The sequence below is a fragment of the Rhinopithecus bieti genome, unplaced genomic scaffold (genome assembly GCF_001698545.2).
Source record: "Rhinopithecus bieti isolate Rb0 unplaced genomic scaffold, ASM169854v2 scaffold_22, whole genome shotgun sequence".
In the NCBI taxonomy this organism is placed as follows: domain Eukaryota; kingdom Metazoa; phylum Chordata; class Mammalia; order Primates; family Cercopithecidae; genus Rhinopithecus; species Rhinopithecus bieti.
The window spans coordinates 2,054,703-2,074,236 of NW_016803136.1; the positions used below are offsets into that span (position 1 = coordinate 2,054,703).

A 19,534-nucleotide genomic window follows, 5' to 3' on the forward strand; every position below is an offset into this window, starting at 1 on the left:
TATCTGAAAATTAGATGGGCATGGTAGCACATGCCTGTAGTCCCATCAACCTGGGAGGCTGAGGTGAGAGGACTGCTTGAGGCCAAGAAGCAGCTTGAGGCTGCAGTGAACTATGACGACACCACTGCACTCCAGCCTAGGTGATACAGAGCAAGACCCTTTATCAAAAGGAAAAAAAAAAGGAAGAAAAAGAAAAAAGAAAGAAAAAATAATCTAGCATCACGTATCAAAAGTATTAAGATGCCAAAACCCCTTCACCCAACAACTGAACTTACAACAATATAATATTTATTTATTTATTTATTTATTTATTTGAGACAGGGTCTGGCTGTGTTGCCTAGGCTGGAATGCAATGGCATGATCTCGTCTCACGGCAACCTCCGCCCGCTGGGCTCCAGCCATTCTCCCACATCATTTCCCCAAGTAGCTGGGACAACAGATATGCACCATCACACCCAGCTAATTTTTGTATTTTTTGTAGAGATGGGGTTTTGCCATGTTACCCAGGCTGGTCTCAAACTCCTGGGCTCAAGTGATCTGCCTGCCTGATTACAGGCATGAGCCACCATGCTTGGCCTATTCTAATAAAATAACATGAACTGCAGACAAAAATTTTATGGACAAAGACGTTAATTACAGCATTATTTATAATACTAGAAACCTGAGAAGAAAACGTTCCCTAAGAGGGTAATGATTAAATGAATGTTAATGTATTCGTGGGAAGCCAAGCTCAATGGCTCACGCCTATAATCCCAAGACTTTGGGAGGCCGAGGAAGGAGGATCACTGGGGTCCAGGAGTCTGAGATTAGCTTGGGCAACACAGTGAGCCCCTGTCTCCACAAAAAATAAAAAATTAGCTGGGCATGGTGGCATGTACCTGTAGTCCCAGCTACTTGGGAGGCTGAGAGACAGGAGGATCACTTGAGCCCAAGAGCTCGAGGCCACAGTGAGCTATGATCATGCCCCGGCACTCCAGCCTGGGAACACAGTGAGACCCCGTATACACACAACAAGAACAACACTCATGAGAACATGAGTCAGTGTACATTAGGTTGGTGCAAAAGTAATTGCACTTTTTGCCATTACTTTTATTTTTATGTAAATTACAAATGTTTACAAATAATTTTATAGCTTTGTATACTTGTAAGTAAAACAGTAGAATCAAACATTTTATATTCAGTATCTTTTCAACTGTGTAAAACTCCTTGAATATTTACACATCGTATAGGAAAGAACTTCACTGCCAGAAGTGGGTTTCTACTTTATCTTTTTTAGTACTTTCAACGAAACCCAAAATGTTAAATACTTTTAAAAAATCATTTAGTTTACATAAATAGGACAGAATTGCTCCAGTAAGGTGAATGTAAAAATATGATATATGAGTAGAGAAATAAAAAAGTATTTCTAGGCAGGAAGAAAGGACAGAGAGTAAAAGATGAAAGATTTAAGAGACCAGAATGGACTGAACTAATGCTGTTCTATAGAAATTTTCTTTTCAGAGCCCCAAAGGCCAGCCTGGGCAATACAGTGAGGCTTCATCTCTACAAAATATCTGAAAATTAGATGGCCATGGTAGCACATGCCTGTAGTCCCATCAACCTGGGAGGCTGAGGTGAGAGGACTGCTTGAGCAGACTGCTTTCCAGGGTTAAGAGCTAATATGGTTTGGATTGTGTCTCTGCTCAAATCTCATGTTGAACTGTCATTTCCAGTGTTACAGGTGGGGCCTGGTGGGAGGTGACTGCATCATGGGGTGGTTTCTGATGGTTTAGCACCATCCTCCTGGTGCTGTCTCCTGATGGAGCTCTTGGGATCTCTGGTTGTTCGAAAGTCTGTAGCCCCTCCCCCTTCACTCTCCTCCTCCTGCTCCAGCCATGGGAGACGTGCCTCCTTCCTCTTTGCCTTCTGCCATGATTGTAATTCTCCTGAGGCCTCCCCAGCCATGTTTCCGGTACAGTCTGTGGAACTATGAGTCAATTAAACTTCTTTTCTTTATAAATTACCCAGCCTCAGGTATGTCTTTACGGCAGTATGAGAAAGGATTAATACAACGGTAGATACCAAAGCACATTTAATGGATTTTACTTTAATGCCAGGATGTAAAATATGCATTTGGAAATTATGCTTTCAAGAAAGTCAACTTAACAAAAAACAACGAAAGACAGTAAGATTACGAGCAGTAACCTAGTTAACAGATGCCCCTGCCCTTGCCATTCAATCTTTGTTGTACAGGCTGACCTGCTAACAGATTATTCTCTTTTTTTTGAGACGGAATCTTGCAATGTTGCCCAGGCTGGAGTGCAATGGTGCGGTCTCAATTCACTGCAAGCTCCACCTCCCGGGTTCACACCATCCTCCTGCCTCAGCCTACCAAGTAGCTGGGATTACAGGTGCCCACCAACATGCTTGGCTAATTTTTGTATTTTTAGTAGAGAGAGGGTTTCGCCATGTTGGCCAGGCTGGTCTTGAACTCCTAAGCTCGTGATTCACCCACACTGGCCTCCCAAAGTGCTGGGATTACAGACGTGGGCCACGGCGCCTGGCCTCAAATTATTCTTTGACTTGAACTTGATGTAACACATGTTTATTGAGAAATTACAACAGGTCAGGTACTGTTGTAGATGTTCACAATATATCAGTGGATAAAACAGACCAAAGATCGCTATTAGCAGGGAGCTTAAATTCTTGCAGAATAATAGAGGGAAAGAAATAACAAACATAAGCACATTAAGTAAATTATCTCGTATTTTGAAAATAAATCAATAGAACGGGAAGATAAAGAGTGCAGGTTTGGAGTAGAGTGCAGCAGTGTTAAATAGGATGGTTGGGGTAGGTCTCACGAAGGTAACATTAAGCAAAGACTTATAGGAGGTGAGGTATTCACCAGGCGGATGGCTGGATGCAGAACATTCCAAACAGAGAAAACAGCTAAAGTGAAGGGACAAAGGTGGGAGAGTCTCCAGCTTAACAGAGGACTTGCAAGAAGGGTAGTGTGGCTGAAGCAGAGTAGCCAAGCCAGGTGGAGAACAGTAGTGAATGAGGTCAGAGAGAGGCAATGCAGGGGGCAAGAGAAGAGATCCATATATGAAGGCCTTGTAAATAATGTGGCTTTTACGCTGAGTGAAATGCGAAGCCAGTGAAGGATTTTGAACACAGCAGACTCTGTGTATGTGATGTGCGTCTGCGTTTGGGAGGGAACAGGGGAGGTAAGGTGTACAAAAAGAGACCACTTAGGAGTTTCAGGACTTACTTTCCAAGTTTAAAAAGAAGTTTCATCCACAAGGGGTATTCAGGCTATGTTTGCAAACAGGAGTTTTCTCTTCCAATGAGGAATATTGAAGAATGTGTCAATGGCCTGCAATTGTATCCCTAGCAGGCATCTCAAAAATAATAATTACGAAACATTTTCCTCTGCTCATTGCCCTGACATGAGTTCTGGGCATCACCCTCTCTCAGGGGAGAGGTGAAAAGAGGTTATGTGGAACAGACAGTGATAACAGGATGACGTCACAGGTGTGCCTCAAAGAAGTCCCTGGTGAGTTCGGCTCATAACCGCTCTGCAGTGATTTACTCGACCCTGCCAACTCCAGCTGGAGAAGAGATGCAGAAAGCTGACACAGCCTAAAGTCCTGGGCAGGCATTATAAGATCTTTCTCCCTCCAGTCCCCTGCCAGCTCCTCCCCTCTTTCAACCACTGATCCTTGCCTCAGAAGCCAAAGTGTGAACAGCACGTGTCCGGATTTCAGAAACCTGCCCAGCAGTTGGAAATTCCCTGCAGCGTGTCAACTGCTGCATCTGCTGTTGGCACTTGGGGCAAAGGGATCACACGCGCATTTTCTGAACATAAGCTTCAAGATAGGAGTCTTATATTTGAAGAGGGGACTAAACAAGCCAGAACACTCCAATTACAGTAAATGCATTCCTAAATAGCCAACAATCTGCCTCCTGAAAAGGAAACCGAGACATACAAGCAAACCGAATAGCTCTAAGAACAGCAGTAGTCAAGAACAAAAGAACAGAGAACCCTGACTAATGGAAAGGATTTCATGGGCCAGCAAGGTTCACCAGATATATAATGTGATGTAGCTGAAACAAGAGAGTACTCTTTTCCAAATCTCTAACTCACATCTTTTTGTCAATAAATGGCTTCTATCACTTCAGTTGCAGCCTTTCCTCTCCACTCCTTTGATCTTTCTTCCCCATCCAATTAGCCCTCTAAATGGTAGTCTACACACTGGACTTCTCTTGGAAAAATGAAAAAAATGTGAGCCCAATGACACCATTTGCCATAAGACTGAGCTGTAAATGGGCAGGAGCTGGAAAAGAAACTAATCTTTGGAAGAGCAAACTACAGGCCCTTGCCATCCTGGATGTAGATGCCCAGTCACACTGCTCACAGACATCACAGGCAGAGCAAAAAAAAAGAAAAGAAAAAAAGTCACCTAGATCCATTCTCCCAATCAAATAGCTCATTATTCTGAAAAAAAAAAGTATGTTAAAAATCTTTTTGGAAAGCATTGGTGAGCTATAAAATCCTTTGGTCAGAGACTGAGTAAAGATGGTAAACTAGATAGTTAAGTATGGTATTACAAACAGCCTTTACCCTAAGAATATTTGCTACCTGATGAACTTGAGCTTTGCTTTCCAAGGCTTCATGGACACAGCCAAGATCCTTATCATAAAGCTAGGGTCTCACAAGGCTACACCCCAAATACACCATTTCAGATTATAGAGGCGCTAAAATGCCATGTTGAATATATTTTAGAGAAATAAAAGACAAGCTCACAAGTATATTTGGGAAATAAGAAACCATAAAGGAAGTCAAAGCAGATTTGATTAAAAATATATATTTGGAAGTAAAATATTTATTAAAAAATTAAAAACATTGTCAATGGGGCATATTTAATAGATTAGATATAGCTATGGAAAGGTTCAATGAACTGAAAGACAGTTAAGGAAATTATCTGGAATGTAGCACAAAAAGAAGGGAGTCAGAAAAATCAAAGTAAGGTTTAAGACACATCAAAAACTAAGTCTGACGTATGTCTCATCAGGGACACAGAAGGAGAGGAGAAAGCATGGGGAGATGCAGTATTTGAAAAAAGAACACTAAGAGTTTTCCAAAACTGATAGGAAAACAAACAAACAAACAAACCCCATAGGTTACATGAAGCCCGACAAATACCTCGCAGGAAAAATTTTTAAAACTCCAAACTTAGACCAATCACCAAAACTGTGGAACATCAAAGATTTTAAAAAGACTTGGAAAGCACCTACAGAGAAAAGACAGACTTTTCAAAACAGAAACAAAACTGATAGTTGACTTTAATCAGCAACAGTGAAAGCCCAAAGACAGTAGTAATCTATCTTCAATGGGCTGAGCAAAAGTAACTGTTAGGCTAGAATTCTATTACCGGAATAAGGGTAAAATAAAGCATTTTCAGACAAATAAAAAAACGAAGAAAATCTGCCATCAAACGAACTTCACTAAATACATTCTAAATAATATACTTCAGGCAGAAAGAAAATGATCCCAGATAGAGGGTCTGAAATGCAAAAGTGAATGTAACAGTAAATATAAAGGTGAGTTTAGGCCGAACACGGTGATTCACACTTGTAATTCCAGCACTTCGTACGGCTGAGGCAGCAGATCATTTGAGGTCAGGAGTTCGAGACCAACCTGGCCAACAAGGTGAAACCCCGTCTATACTAAAAATACCAAAACACAAACAAACAAACAAACAAACACCCAAAAAGCTGGGTGTGGTCACACCGTTGTAATCCCAGCTACTTGAGAGACTGAGGCACAAGAACTGCTTGAACCCGTAAGACAGAGGTTGCAGTGAGCCAACGTTGTACCACTGCACTCCAGCCTGGGTGACAGAGTGAGACTCGGCCTCAAAAAACATAGGTAAGTTTGAATAAATACTTACTGTCAAAATATTAATTAAAAAAACAAATAAACCAAACCAAAAATAACAATAACTTGTTTTTTAGGGTTCAAAAGGAAAAAAGAATATACATGACAACAATGGCATGCAAATTAGGAAAATAAATTGAATAAATAAAATTTTAAGTTTTTCTGTGGTTCTCGTATTGGTTAGGAGGAGAATGGAAATCTGATTAACTTTTGATTTTGGCAAGGTTAAGTATGCATACTTTAATTCCTAGGGTAACCCTAAAAGAAAAGAAGACTAGTGCTGAGGGTAAGGAGTAGGGGGCACGATGACAGTGGTGGAATGGAAACAATAATCCATCCAAAAGAAGATAGGAGAAAAACAGAAGCAGAAGAGACAGGAGAATGGGAAAGCACTAAGAGAAAATTTCTGCAAAATATCAATCTGATAAGGGGCTTACGTCCAGATTATATAGAGAACTCTTAAGACGTAATAATAAACACAAACAACTTGATTAAAAAAAAAAAACAGTGGGCACTTTGGGAGGCTGAGGCGGGCGGATCGCCTGAGGTCGGGAGTTCAAGACCGGCCTGACCAACATGGAAAAAGCCTGTTTCTACTAAAAACACAAAATTAGCCCAGTGTGGTGGTGCATGCCTGTAATCCAGCTACTAGGGAGGTTGAGGCAGGAGAAATCACTTGAACCCGGGAGGCAGAGGTTGCAGTGAGCCGAGATCGTTGCCATTGCACTCCAGCCTGGGCAATAAGAGTGAAACTCTGTCTCAAAAAAAAAAAAAAGATTAAAAAAAAAAAAAAAAAAAGGCTGGGCACGTGGCTCACACCTGTAATCCCAGCACTTTTGGAGGCTAAAGTGGGTGGATCACGAGGTCAGAAGTTTGAGACCAGTCTAATCTGGTCAACATAGTGAAACTCTGTCTTACTAAAAATACAAAAAATTAGCCGGTGTGGTGGTATGCGCCTGCAATCCCAGCTTCTTGGGAGGCTGAGGCAGGAGAACTGCATGAACCTGGGAGGTGGACGTTGCAGTGAGCCAAGATCACGCCATTGCACACTCCAGCACAGGCGACAGGGCGAGATTCCGTCTCAAAAAAAAAAAAAAACAAGTGGGGCTGGGCACTCACACCTGTAATCCCAGCACTTTGGGAGGCCGAGGCGGGTGGATCACCTAAGGTCAGGGGTTTGAGACCAGTCTTGCCAACATGGAGAACCCTGTATCTACTAAAAATACAAAAATCAGCCAGGCGTGGTGGCGAGCACCTATAGTCCCAGTTACTCAGGAGGCTGAGGCAGGAGAATTGCTTAAATCCAGGAGGCGGAGGGTGCAGTGCAGTGGGCAAGAGATCTAAACACAAAGAAGATATACAAATGGCAAATAAACACATGAAAAGTCTCTCAATCTTAGTTATTAGAGAAACACAAACCAAAATGAAATAGCACTGCACATTCACTAGAATAGCTAAAATAAAAAGAAATGACAATACCAAATGCTGACAAGGATATCAAGAAAGTGGAACTCTCACTGCTGGAGGGAATATAAAATGGTCCCACCACCACAGAAAACAGTTTAGCAGTTTCCTACAGAGTTAGATACACATGCCATATGATCTGGCAAATCCATTCCTAGGTACTTAGACAAAAGAAATGAAAACATGTCCATAAAATACTTGGATATAAATGTTCATGGCAGCTTTGTTCATAATAGCCAAAAACCAGAAACAACCCAAATGTTTATCAACAGGTAACTGGATAAACAAAACTACAGAATATCCAGACTCCTCAGTAATACAAGGGAATGAAATACTGATACATGTAACAACATGAATAAATCTAAAAATTATTATGCTGAGGCTAAAGAAGTCAGACATTAGACACAAAGAGTACATACTCTTAGGATTTCATTTACATGAAACTCCAGAAAAGACAAATCTAACATAGAATGACAGAAAACAGATAAGCAGTCGCCTAGGGCAAGGGGTGGGATGGAGATCAACTGGGATGGGCACAAAGAGAACTTCTGGGATAATGGAAATATTCTCTATCTTGATTGTGATGATTTGTTACTTGGGCATGTAAATTTGTCAAACTGGCTGAAGTGCATGCTTAAAGTGGGTGTATTTTATTGTATGTAAACTTTACTTCAATAAAATTCATTTTAAAATATAGGAAGATGTATATAACTCCCAATGTACCAATAACTGCAGTAACCATCAACAGACTCAATGCTTTTAATAGTCCCAAAGAGAAAACAACTGAAATGCCCATCAACAGAAGAATGGATAAACTAATGTGACTAAAATGTAGGATTACCGCAATGAAAATGAATGAACTACAGCTACACATGTGAACATGGACAGAACTCGCAAACATATGAAACAAAACAAACCAGGGAGAAAATAATATAAATAGTATGATTAGCACGTTTCCATCTATATGTAAGCAAAGCAAAATTATGTGTTTCGTTTTACTTTGACTTTTTTGAGACAAAGTCTTGCTCTGTCACTCAGGCTGGAGTGCAGTGGTGTGATCTTGGCTCACTGTAACCTCTACCTCCTGGGTTCAAGCAGTTCTTGTGCTTCAGCCTCTTGAATAGCTGGGATTACAGGCGTGTGCCACCGTGCCCAGCTAACTTTTTTTTTTTGAGACGGAGTCTTACTCTGTTGCCCAAGCTGGAGTGCAGTGACACGATCTCGGCTCACTGCAACCTCCGCCCCCCCAGGTTCAAGCGATTCTCCTGCCTCAGCCTCCTGAGTAGCTGGGATTACAGGCGCCTACCACCATGTAAAGCTAATTTTTGTATTTTTAGTAGAGATGGGGTTTCACCATCTTGGCCAGGTTGGTCTAGAACTCCTGACCTCATGATCCACCCGCCTCGGCCTCCCAAAGTGCTGGGATTACAGGTGTGAGCCATCGCATCCAGACTAATTTTTGCATTTTTAGTGGAGACAAGGTTTCCCCATGCTGACCAGGCTGGTCTTGAACTCCTGGCCTCAAGTGATCTGCCCGCCTCGGCCTTCCAAAGTGCTGGGATCACGGGCGCGAGTCACTGTGCCTGGCCCCAAATTATATTTCATATATATATATATATATATACACATACACACATATACATACTAGTTGATAACACTACAAAGAAAAGCAAAGAAATGAATTTGCAGGTCAGGATGACAGTTACCTGCTGGGGAGGTAACTATAGCTATACAGAGATGAAGTATACAGGAACATCTGAGTGACTGACAATATTCTATTTCTTAACCTGGATGGTAGTTACATGTGCATTTACTTTATCCTTCTTTCAGATGTTTTATACTCTCACACTATTTTCTGTATCAATGACATATCTACCTTCTCCCCAGGCCACAAAAAGAAGCACAATCTCTTCTAAGAATAGCATGTAAAAGGCCTCTTTTCTAAAACAAGAGGGATACTAGACATGATGATGAAAATATGAAACAATGTTCCTTAAAAAAATCTGCCCACCCCCTTTTTAAGAGACACTATATATTCTAAACCAAGAGAAAGAATAAACACTTCTACCAACTAGTCATGGACTATGCTTTCCATTTGAGAGGGAGGCTTCCTCTACTCATGATATAGTGGACATGGACGCCAGACAGCCCGGAGTTGCCCTAACAACCACCTTCTGCTAGCTTGTTTGTTGTAGCCCTACCGAGTCTCATGCCACTCAAGAGAATTCGGACTTACCCCAACTCTCTTACCTTTACTCTTGTTCCTCTTCCTGTCTCAGACCAGATTCACAGGTCACTTTCTTCATCAGAGAACAAAAGACTGCTCAGATTTGGGGGGGAATTCCTTGCACTGTCTAGCTGCCCAGAGAAGTTTTTCCTGTTTTCTGATATTAAAGGGTGGACAATTGACACCTGTGTATAATTTACTAGCTGTGCAACCCTGCTTAACCTTTCTGATACGTTTTTCCTCATCTATGAAATAGGACACAAAATTTCTGTCCAGTCTGTCACACAGGGCTGACAAGAGAATCAAAGGAAAACACATATGCAGGAACTATAAAGTGTCGTCATGTATTAGCACGAGTCATTGCTGTGGCTGTCATCACTGGTCACACCCTGTAAAAACCACAATCCTTCCTCAGATAGGCATTTACTTGGTTAGGGTCCAAAGTTCAACACTTCCCACCCCTAACCATCCCCCTAGAACATAACTACTTTCTCTGTGAATTCAGCACACAGTATGTATCTGGCCTGAGTCCCACACCCACACCCAAGCTATACATTTAGAAAACTTAGAGCTCTGAAAAGGTAGCTGAAAGTCCTGCTGCCAGGCTAAGCACAGTGGCTCATGCCTGTAATCCCAACACTCTGGGAGGCTGAGGCAGGTGGATCACTTGAGGTGAAGAGTTCGAGACCAGCCTGGCCAACGTGGCGAAACCCTGTCTCTACTAAAAATATAAAAATTAGCCGGGTGTGGTGGCCTGTGCCTGTAATCCCAGCTACTTGGGAGGCTGAGGCATGAGAATCGCTTGAACCCAGGAGGCAGAGGTTGCAGTGAGCTGAGATTGTGCCACTGTACTCCAGCCTGGGCCACAGAGCAATATTCTGTCTCAGAAAAAAAAAAAAAAAAAAAGAAAGAAAGAAAGAAAAGTGTCCTGCTGCCGAAAAGTGTCCTGCTGCCAAAATTCCCCCAAATAACGTTTCTCCTTCAGAAAAAGTCCACGTCAGGACAAAAAAAAAAAAAAAAAAAAAAAAAGTAAAACCACAATCAATCAAATTGAGAAGCTATAAAATGGCAAAAGAAACGAAATCTCGGCAACATGGGATATTGCATTTCTGCACTCCACAGCAAAGCAGCCATGGACACCAAACCACATTGCTATCTTGGGGCAAAACAAAGACCATTTCTTCAACTGATATGATAAGAGGCTTAATTTTATTGAGAGGACAATCTTCTCATTTCTTTGGCTTTTCCTATTTCTCCTTCCCTAGCCTAAATACATTCTGAAAACAAGGACCCTGGAACCCAGAGCTAAAAAGACAGGTGGGTCCCTTGACATACTCACTTCTTTAACTTCTTTTTCAGGGAACTACAGGCAGATCCATAGGCCGAGGTGCCGAGAGCAGTCTACACTAAGCGGCCTGTCGAGAGTTCTATCTTCCCGTAGGGAAAGAGGGCAGAGCTAAAGCATGCATCCTTCCCTGGCCTGCCTTCCAAAGCCTAACCTATTCTGACCTTTGAATCTACTTCTCACAAAATTCCTTGCTGGCTCTGTTCATTTTCTCTAAACTGAGGCATCCTGAAAATGAAGGTCAGGTAGCACTGAGTACCTATGGAAATCTACCCACAGATCCTTGTAGAGAAAAAGCCCAAGGGTTTCCAGCACCAGAGACACAGGAGGAGGACTGAGGGGACAGTTTACACAGCTAACTCAAGCCTAACCTCTTATGAAAGGTGGATTTCCTGTACAACTGTTCTGACAAGCGGAGGATTAGGCACTTCATACATTCTGCTTGGGTGAGAGACTCACGATAGAAGTGAATCACCACAGAGGAGCAAACTGCTTTTCTGAAGGTCTCTAAGATGGGCAGTATGCTGGAAGACAAGAACATTTCGGTTGCAAACCAAACTCAACTAGAGTCACCTCCCATCACAACAGAGGCATGAAACACCCCACACCTACAAGTTAAAGCTATCAGTCCTACACAGACAGCTGTAGTTAGCTAGCTCTCTGTCCCTCTAGAGACCCACATGTGACACTCCCTCTACCTCCTGTAATTCAGGATTACTAACACCATTCAAAGCAAGCATAAGGCTGGGCGCAGTGGCTCATGCCTGTAATCCCAGTACTTTGGGAGGCCGAGGCAGGCGGATCATGAAGTCAGGAATTCGAGACCAGCCTGGCCAACATGGTGAAACCCCATCTCTACTAAAAATAGAAAACTTAGCCAGGCATGGTGGTGGGCGCCTGTGATCCCAGCTACTCAGGAGGCTGGGGCAAGAGAATTACTTGAACCCGGAAGGCAGAGGTTGCAGTGAGCCGAGATCGCACCACTATACTCCAGACTGGGCGACAGAACGAGACGCTCTCCCTCCCTCCCCCCGCCCAAAAAAAGCAAGCATAAATGATAATGAAAGGAATGCAAGTCAGGCTCTACCTCAATCCCAACTCCCAAATATCCCCTAAAAGCAGGCAATACCAATAGCACATGCAAGAAGTGTCTCTTGGGTGCCCTCTTGCTGCCACCGGGGCTTCTCTGCAAAGCTGAAATGGATATATGTGCTATGAAACTGGTAGAGGGGAAAAAGAGGGAGCCAGGGCACAGAAAAGGGAAGTTATTCCAGTGGTGGCCAATGAGTAACATCCAGTGATTTACAGGCGGTATAATCCAATAATACAGTAAAATAAAACAGTGTGTGCCTGAGATGGTTTTGATTCCAGGAATTATAAAACATTTTGAAAAGAGAGAACAAGACAGGGGAGAGAAAATGAAGAAAGAACAAAAAAAAGGCCAGATTGGAGCAAATTGGGCACAGATGGGGGATGCAAGGGGGTTTCAGTGCTCCCCTACAACAATGCTGCTTCAATTCTTCCCTTCAAGAAACTAGAGTTTTATTTCCTTAAATTACAAAATTTTTAAAAAATTAAAATTCTTGGCGTACTTGTGGTGTAGATCAATAGGTCACCCTCCGGCATCACGTCAACCAATTAGATGACTACTGAAGTGTTAAATACTGAGGCACGTGGAGAAAGCCCTTCCTCCCTTCAGGCTCAGGAATGCCTTAGAGAGATTACCAGTTATGACATCACTCTGGGAACCACCTATCTCACCACCAGCTTTGGACCTGGGCCAGGTAAGGAACACACTGCTCAGTGAGAGCTGGCTTTCCCAGAACTGTTGCCTTCCTCACCCATGCACTCAGCAAATGCTTACTGAATGCCTAATAAATACCAGGCCCTAAGCCAAGGCCCTCAAATGTCCCTTGTCCCACTCCTCAAATTTATCTATCCCGAACTACCTGAGTGTATGAGGATTCTAGAATTCCGTATCCACTGACGTAGGACTCTGCATAGGGCCCATCCGAGAAGAGATCAAGGTCTCTCCACCAACACCCGTGAACCCATGAGTTTTAAGACCACTACTGAAACTGGAAAGTTTAGTTGGCTAAATAATGTGGCATTACTCAACTTATTTTGCCCTGTAGGAAGGGGGGCAAATCTGGCCTCACATCCTCTGTGCCCAAGAGCGGAGTGGGCTCCTGGGAAAACCATAACCGAGGGAAAGGCAAAGATGCCATTCTCTCACCACCACTGAAACTTTTCCTTTCATTTTGCCTTCTGCAGTGTCCAAAGCTTTTCTACACACTTGAAAAGTAATCACAGTAAAATGTTAGCAACAATATGATTTCCATTCTGGATTACTGATTTGTGAAAAGAAGATAGTTATACAAGGGTAGCGCTGAACACACAAAAACAAATGATTCACGACAGCATTAGAGGCATCAGCAAAGGACACACTTTTAAAGAAAGGAATCTGCTCCCTGTGGCTCTCCAGATCACACTCCTTAGGCACCACATCTACAGGGAAGACTCAGGTAGAGACTGCGAGGATCTCCGCTGCCTGGTGGGCCACAAGATCACTTCTGCTTCAGGCTGGAATGTTCCTCCTCCACAGAGTCCAGAAACTGACATGTGCGAACACCCACCCAGAAGGACATGTCCAAGAAGGAATGGAAAGAAAAATGATGGCCCAGATGTTCTGTAGCTTGCAGTGACTGCCAATTCACCACAGACCCCAGCACCTGGGAGGGCACGGCAGCATCAGGCTCTTGCTTCCTGGCTTCAGGCAGCCGGGGCCCTGAGGGTGGGTGGCAACTCTGACAGCATGCAGACTGGCCAGGGGAGAAACCTTTAGAAGGGCACTGGCTGACGGGACTTGGGGGTTGAACACGCAGGGCTGATTTATCACTTCCTTACTCATAAAAATGTGATTCAAACTGCTGCTGATTAGTGAAGGATTTAAATCTTTACCCTCTCCCCAACCCCCTTCCTTCTCCACCCCAGCACAGATGCTGCTACTCAGCCACAACACCCCCTTATTGCCACTGTCCAGGCAAGCACAGCACAGGGGACCAAGGATGATGACTCATGTGCTGGGAAATGGAAAAGTGCATCTTCCCACCAGCCAGCCCTGCTGAGCACTCCGCTCGCCCCTGTCCCAATGGCAGCCCACACAGTGGGGTCTAGACTCTGCTCGCCCCTCTCCCAACGGCAGCCCACACAGTGGGGTCTGGATGGCCGCCTCAGCTGCACACCGGGTAGTTGGCAGCACGTCCACAGAGCTCTCTGTCCTCGCTGAGTGTTATATCCTGTGGCCTGGGCCGTTTTTCCTTGAAACACCCTTGGAGCCTCTGACCACCTCAACTCATACTCTTCTTGGCCCCAATTACCTCACTGAGGTAACAATGAGGTGAGAGTCAGGAGCAGACCAGTAATGAAGAGTAGGGTCTCAAGTACGGGCTTTATTTTTACATGTCTCTCCTGGCTAGAAGGTACTCATTATGACCCACCATGGAAGAGTCCTAGAAAAAGTACCTTGGCCTCAAATCAGGGAACAACCAATTTCTTTCTCTGTACTTACCATCTTACCTTCCTTTTACCCATATTTTCTTTTTTTTTTTAATTTTTAATTCTTAATTATTATTATTATTATTTTTGAGATGGAGCCTTGCTCTGCCTGCCCAGGCTGCAGTATAGTTTGCAATGCAACCTCCACCTCCCAGGTTCAAGCAATTCTCCTGCCTCAGCTTCCTGAGAAGCTGTGATTACAGGTGCCCACCAACAAGCCCAGCTAATTTTTGGTATTTTTAGTATAGACAGGGTTTCGCCATGTTGGCCAGGCTGTCTCAAACTCCTGACCTCAGGTGATCCACCCGCCTCGGCCTCCCAAAGCGCTGGGATTACAGGCGTGAGCCACCGCACTCAACCTACCCTTATTTTCTTAACCTTTACTTAACAATAGCTGCAAGAAAAAGACTCACTGATGGCCTATTAAAAGGCCAAGGTATTCCTTTCCATGGAATAGAAGCTGTTGAAAACAGATGCTTCATGGGCAAGGGCTGCAGGTCCTTCACATTCACACCTAAAGAAGCCACAGGTCATTTGGTGCAGGAACAATGTCTTGGCTGAGGCTACAGCTCTGAGACAGGCAGCTCACTGAACTCTGTGGGTTGTTTTTAGTGGAGATGGGAAGATGAACAGAGCACCTCAGGAGGAAGATAAACAGGAGGGCACCTCGGGAGGAAGGAGAACAGGAGGGCACCTCGGGAGGAAGATGAACAGGAGGACACCTCGGGAGGAAGATGAACAGGAGGGCACCTCGGGAGGAAGATGAACAGGAGGGCACCTCGGGAGGAAGATGAACAGGAGGGCACCTCGGGAGGAAGATGAACAGGAGGGCACCTCGGGAGGAAGATGAACAGGAGGGCACCTCGGGAGGAAGATGAACAGGAGGGCACCTCGGGAGGAAGATGAACAGGAGGGCACCTCGGGAGGAAGATGAACAGGAGGGCACCTCGGGAGGAAGATGAACAGGAGGGCACCTTGAGAGAAGATGAACAGGAGGACACCTGGGGAGGAAGATGAACAGGAGGGCACCTCGGGAGGAAGATGAACAGGAGGGCACCTCGGGAGGAAGGTGAACAGGAGGGCACCTCGGGAGGAAGATGAACAGGAGGGCACCTCGGGAGGAAGATGAACAGGAGGGCACCTCGGGAGGAAGATGAACAGGAGGGCACCTCGGGAGGAAGATGAACAGGAGGGCACCTCGGGAGGAAGATGAACAGGAGGGCACCTCGGGAGGAAGATCAAAAGGAGGGCACCTCGGGAGGAAGATCAAAAGGAGGGCACCTCGGGAGGAAGATGAACAGGAGGACACCTCGGGAGGAAGATGAACAGGAGGACACCTCGGGAGGAAGATGAACAGGAGGACACCTCGGGAGGAAGGTGAACAGGAGGACACCTCGGGAGGAAGGTGAACAGGAGGACACCTCGGGAGGAAGGGGAACAGGAGGGCACCTCGGGAGGAAGATGAACAGGAGGACACCTCGGGAGGAAGATGAACAGGAGGACACCTCGGGAGGAAGATGAACAGGAGGACACCTCGGGAGGAAGATGAACAGGAGGACACCTCGGGAGGAAGATGAACAGGAGGACACCTCGGGAGGAAGATGAACAGGAGGACACCTCGGGAGGAAGATGAACAGGAGGACACCTCGGGAGGAAGATGAACAGGAGGACACCTCGGGAGGAAGATGAACAGGAGGACACCTCGGGAGGAAGATGAACAGGAGGACACCTCGGGAGGAAGGTGAACAGGAGGACACCTCGGGAGGAAGGTGAACAGGAGGACACCTCGGGAGGAAGATGAACAGGAGGGCACCTCGGGAGGAAGGTGAACAGGAGGGCACCTCGGGAGGAAGGTGAACAGGAGGGCACCTCGGGAGGAAGGTGAATGGGAGGGCACCTCGGGAGGAAGATGAACGGGAGGACACCTTGGGAGGAAGATGAACGGGAGGACACCTGGGGAGGAAGGAGAACGGGAGGACACCTGGGGAGGAAGATGAACGGGAGGACACCTCGGGAGGAAGATGAACAGGAGGGCACCTCGGGAGGAGATGAACAGGAGGGCACCTCGGGAGGAGATGAACAGGAGGACACCTGGGGAGGAAGATGAACAGGAGGACACTTCAGGGCCCATTTCCAGAGTCAAGTGGGCTTCCTACTTGGTGCAGACTGTCCCTCCCCTTTGGGCCTCACCAGCACAGCACTTTACAAATTTTCTTCTCTTCTCCCTGAAAACCAGTGCTGCCACTTAGGACTCGATGCTTCCTCAGGGCCATTTACCCAAATAGCCATCTCAGGAAAAATTAGCCAAGTTCAAAAAGGCATCTAAGTCCCTGATCTCACTTTCTGCTGGGAATTGTAAACGCTGTAGCAGGCAGCACGAGATGAGGAAATCCTCTAGGATTCATAAGTGACTGAGAACCCAGACACACTCTGAGAGGACCTTGCCTAATCCCAGAAAGACCGACATTTCCATTTCAAGGCAAAGTGTGGCATACTCACTCCCCCACCACAAGCAAGTGAAGCATAACCCGTAAGTACAAATGGGGAGATAAATAAATCAACTTCACAGTGAGAGAAAGTGCTACGAAAAGGGGCAACAAGAGACCCAGCGGCACTCCGTCAAGAAACACCAGATCTGTTTTACAGCAGGGTCTCTATGGGCCAATTCCCACTTCCTGGCATTTCTTGCCCTGAGACCAAACGCTCTCTGTCACTGTTCTGAAATGATTCCTTGGCAGCATGGACCAAATCACCCTTGTAAATAAACACAGAAAATAATGCCATCCCCGTGCTACATAATTCCATCAAGTCATACCATATCATCCTTACCTAAGTGAAATGAAGGGAACAGAAGGGAAGGGAAGAAATCCTGGTAACATCCTTTGACCCTGACCTGGTCATCAGAGCATTTAAAACCCTGTCAATCTGCCCTTCTCCCCTCTACTTCCACATCCACCCGACCCCCTATGAAAAAAACCCCAAAATGTTCAGAAAAACATTTCAGAATGCACACTGGTATACCAGCCAAATTCTGGGCCTGGTGGTTTTTGTGCTTCCAGATTTGAATCACCAAAGTTCATCAATTTTTGGTTCTTACTCCCTGGCAGGCTCCCACTAGGGATATCCCATAGGGACTAGACTTTTCCATATTGAACAAACAGGGTACATGAGTCCAGAAACAGCTATTCCCAATCCCTGCCAAGCGTATGGTCTCTGCAATGAAATATCTCAGCAATGCCTCTCCCTTGGGAGAGGCTCTGGGTCTGCAGCCTTCAAGAGGCCTTGCTGCTGCCTTTCGTGTGGCCAGATGTGCAACAGCATCTCTGCATTTGCAAATTAAGCTCTATACCCATGATTCCCTCCTTCCATCCCACCCAAGCACTAGAGAGTTATATAGATTTCAAAGTAAACTAAATATCTGAGACAATGGTAGGAAGGGGAGGGTGTGTGTGTTCTGGGGTGGGGTGGGGGGAGGTAGGTATGGTAGAAAGAAGCTACATTAATCTTTCTGTCTATATTCTAGATGAAGAAACTAAACATTCCTTACCTTTCAGCTGGGAGTTGTGGACCGCAAACATATTGATGGTCATAAGCTGCAGCATGCGGGTACTTCCAAGGGGAGAAGGGCTGTGCTGCAGTAACACCTGGAACTCCCTGAGGACCTTTTCAGCCACTGCAGGGAATGTCTCCATTCTGCAGATACAGCAAACCCATCAGTGAGGCAATGCTCTCTTTCAGTCTCTCTTTTTCTCCCTCTCTCTCTCTCTCTCTCTCTCTCACACACACACACACACACACACACACACACACACACACACCAGACAACTACTGCCTAGGACATTACTGTGCTATTTTCACAAACCTTCCCAGTATCCTGCAATTTTGAACAAATTCAGGATAAAGGAGTTTTCAGGGTTCAGAGACGGAAACAACTCAAGTTTTGGATAAATCACTATGAGTGATTATGCTTTGGTATGCTATTTCCTCACCCCTGGCAATAACTGCGTTCAAGCTGAAATCAAAGTTTCTCTCTGAAACCATCAGCTTTTCTAAATACTCAACAAATTTCCTAAAACCTTCACAGTCCCTAAACTCTTTGGTATGAAACTGAATTCAATTAAAAGAGTAACATGAATCTTTTTTTTTTTCTTTTCAGACAAAGTTTCGCTCTTTTCACCCAATCTTGGCTCACTGTAACCTCTGCCTCCCAGGTTCAAGCAATTCTCCTGCCTCAGCCTCCTGAGGGGCTGCGACTACAGGCGTGTGCCACCATGCCCGGCTAATGTTTCTATTTTTAGTAGAGATGGGGGTTTCACCATGTAGGCCAGGCTGGTCTCGAACTCCTGACCTCAAGTGATCCACCTGCCTCGGCCTCCCAAAGTGCTCGGATTACAGGCATGAGCCACTGCGCCCGGCCTAAACATTTTTTACTCAAGAGTTTACTTTAGGTAACCAGACATAGTTCTGCTGTTGTCTTCTGAGGTACTATCACACTGACTGTTCCACCTAAGGATCCCAAATTTCCCCTTGAAGAATGCCTAGACCTAGAGGCCCCCAGTCATCTGTCTCAGTTCTTCCTGTGTTGCCTTCCTCCTCCCTCTCACAAGCCTCTGCTCATCGGGGTCTGTATGTTTTCAGGCCAGTGGAAATATAATGCCCTGGCCAAGTGCCACTCCCAATACAGGAAGAGGCAGTAACGCAGGGAGGCAGAAATCTAGCCAGTGACCTAGGGCTCCTAAGGAGAGGTCATTCAAATCACTCCTCGCCAACTGTGGCCACTGGATCCCAAACAGCGGTGCATGCCTGGAGCTTCTTTGGCAACAGAAACAAACCACAGCTGAAGTCTTCAGAAAGAAAAAGCAAGTTCAAGCTTGGTGCTAGAGAGAATAACCAGGCACATAGGCCTTATGGCTATGCCGAACAATTCGTGGTCACCAAAGTATTTTTTACCATGTCCCCCAGACCCCAAATAAGCAAGCTGCTTGTGGCATACTTGTGGGGTTGGGGAAAAGCTCCAGGT

At 45.2% G+C, this 19,534-nt stretch overlaps 1 protein-coding gene across 4 annotated transcripts in view; it reads right to left on the bottom strand.

The window, feature by feature from the left end:
• The window catches only part of SMG6 (SMG6 nonsense mediated mRNA decay factor), a 265,269-nt gene that overhangs the window by 170,392 nt on the left and 75,343 nt on the right, over positions 1 to 19,534 (bottom strand). For all 4 annotated transcript variants that reach the window (XM_017866931.1, XM_017866959.1, XM_017866949.1 and 1 more), the window contains one exon: positions 18,062 to 18,207. In XM_017866931.1, coding sequence (XP_017722420.1) covers positions 18,062 to 18,207 — 146 coding nt within the window. The remainder of the gene's footprint in view (positions 1 to 18,061; positions 18,208 to 19,534) is intronic.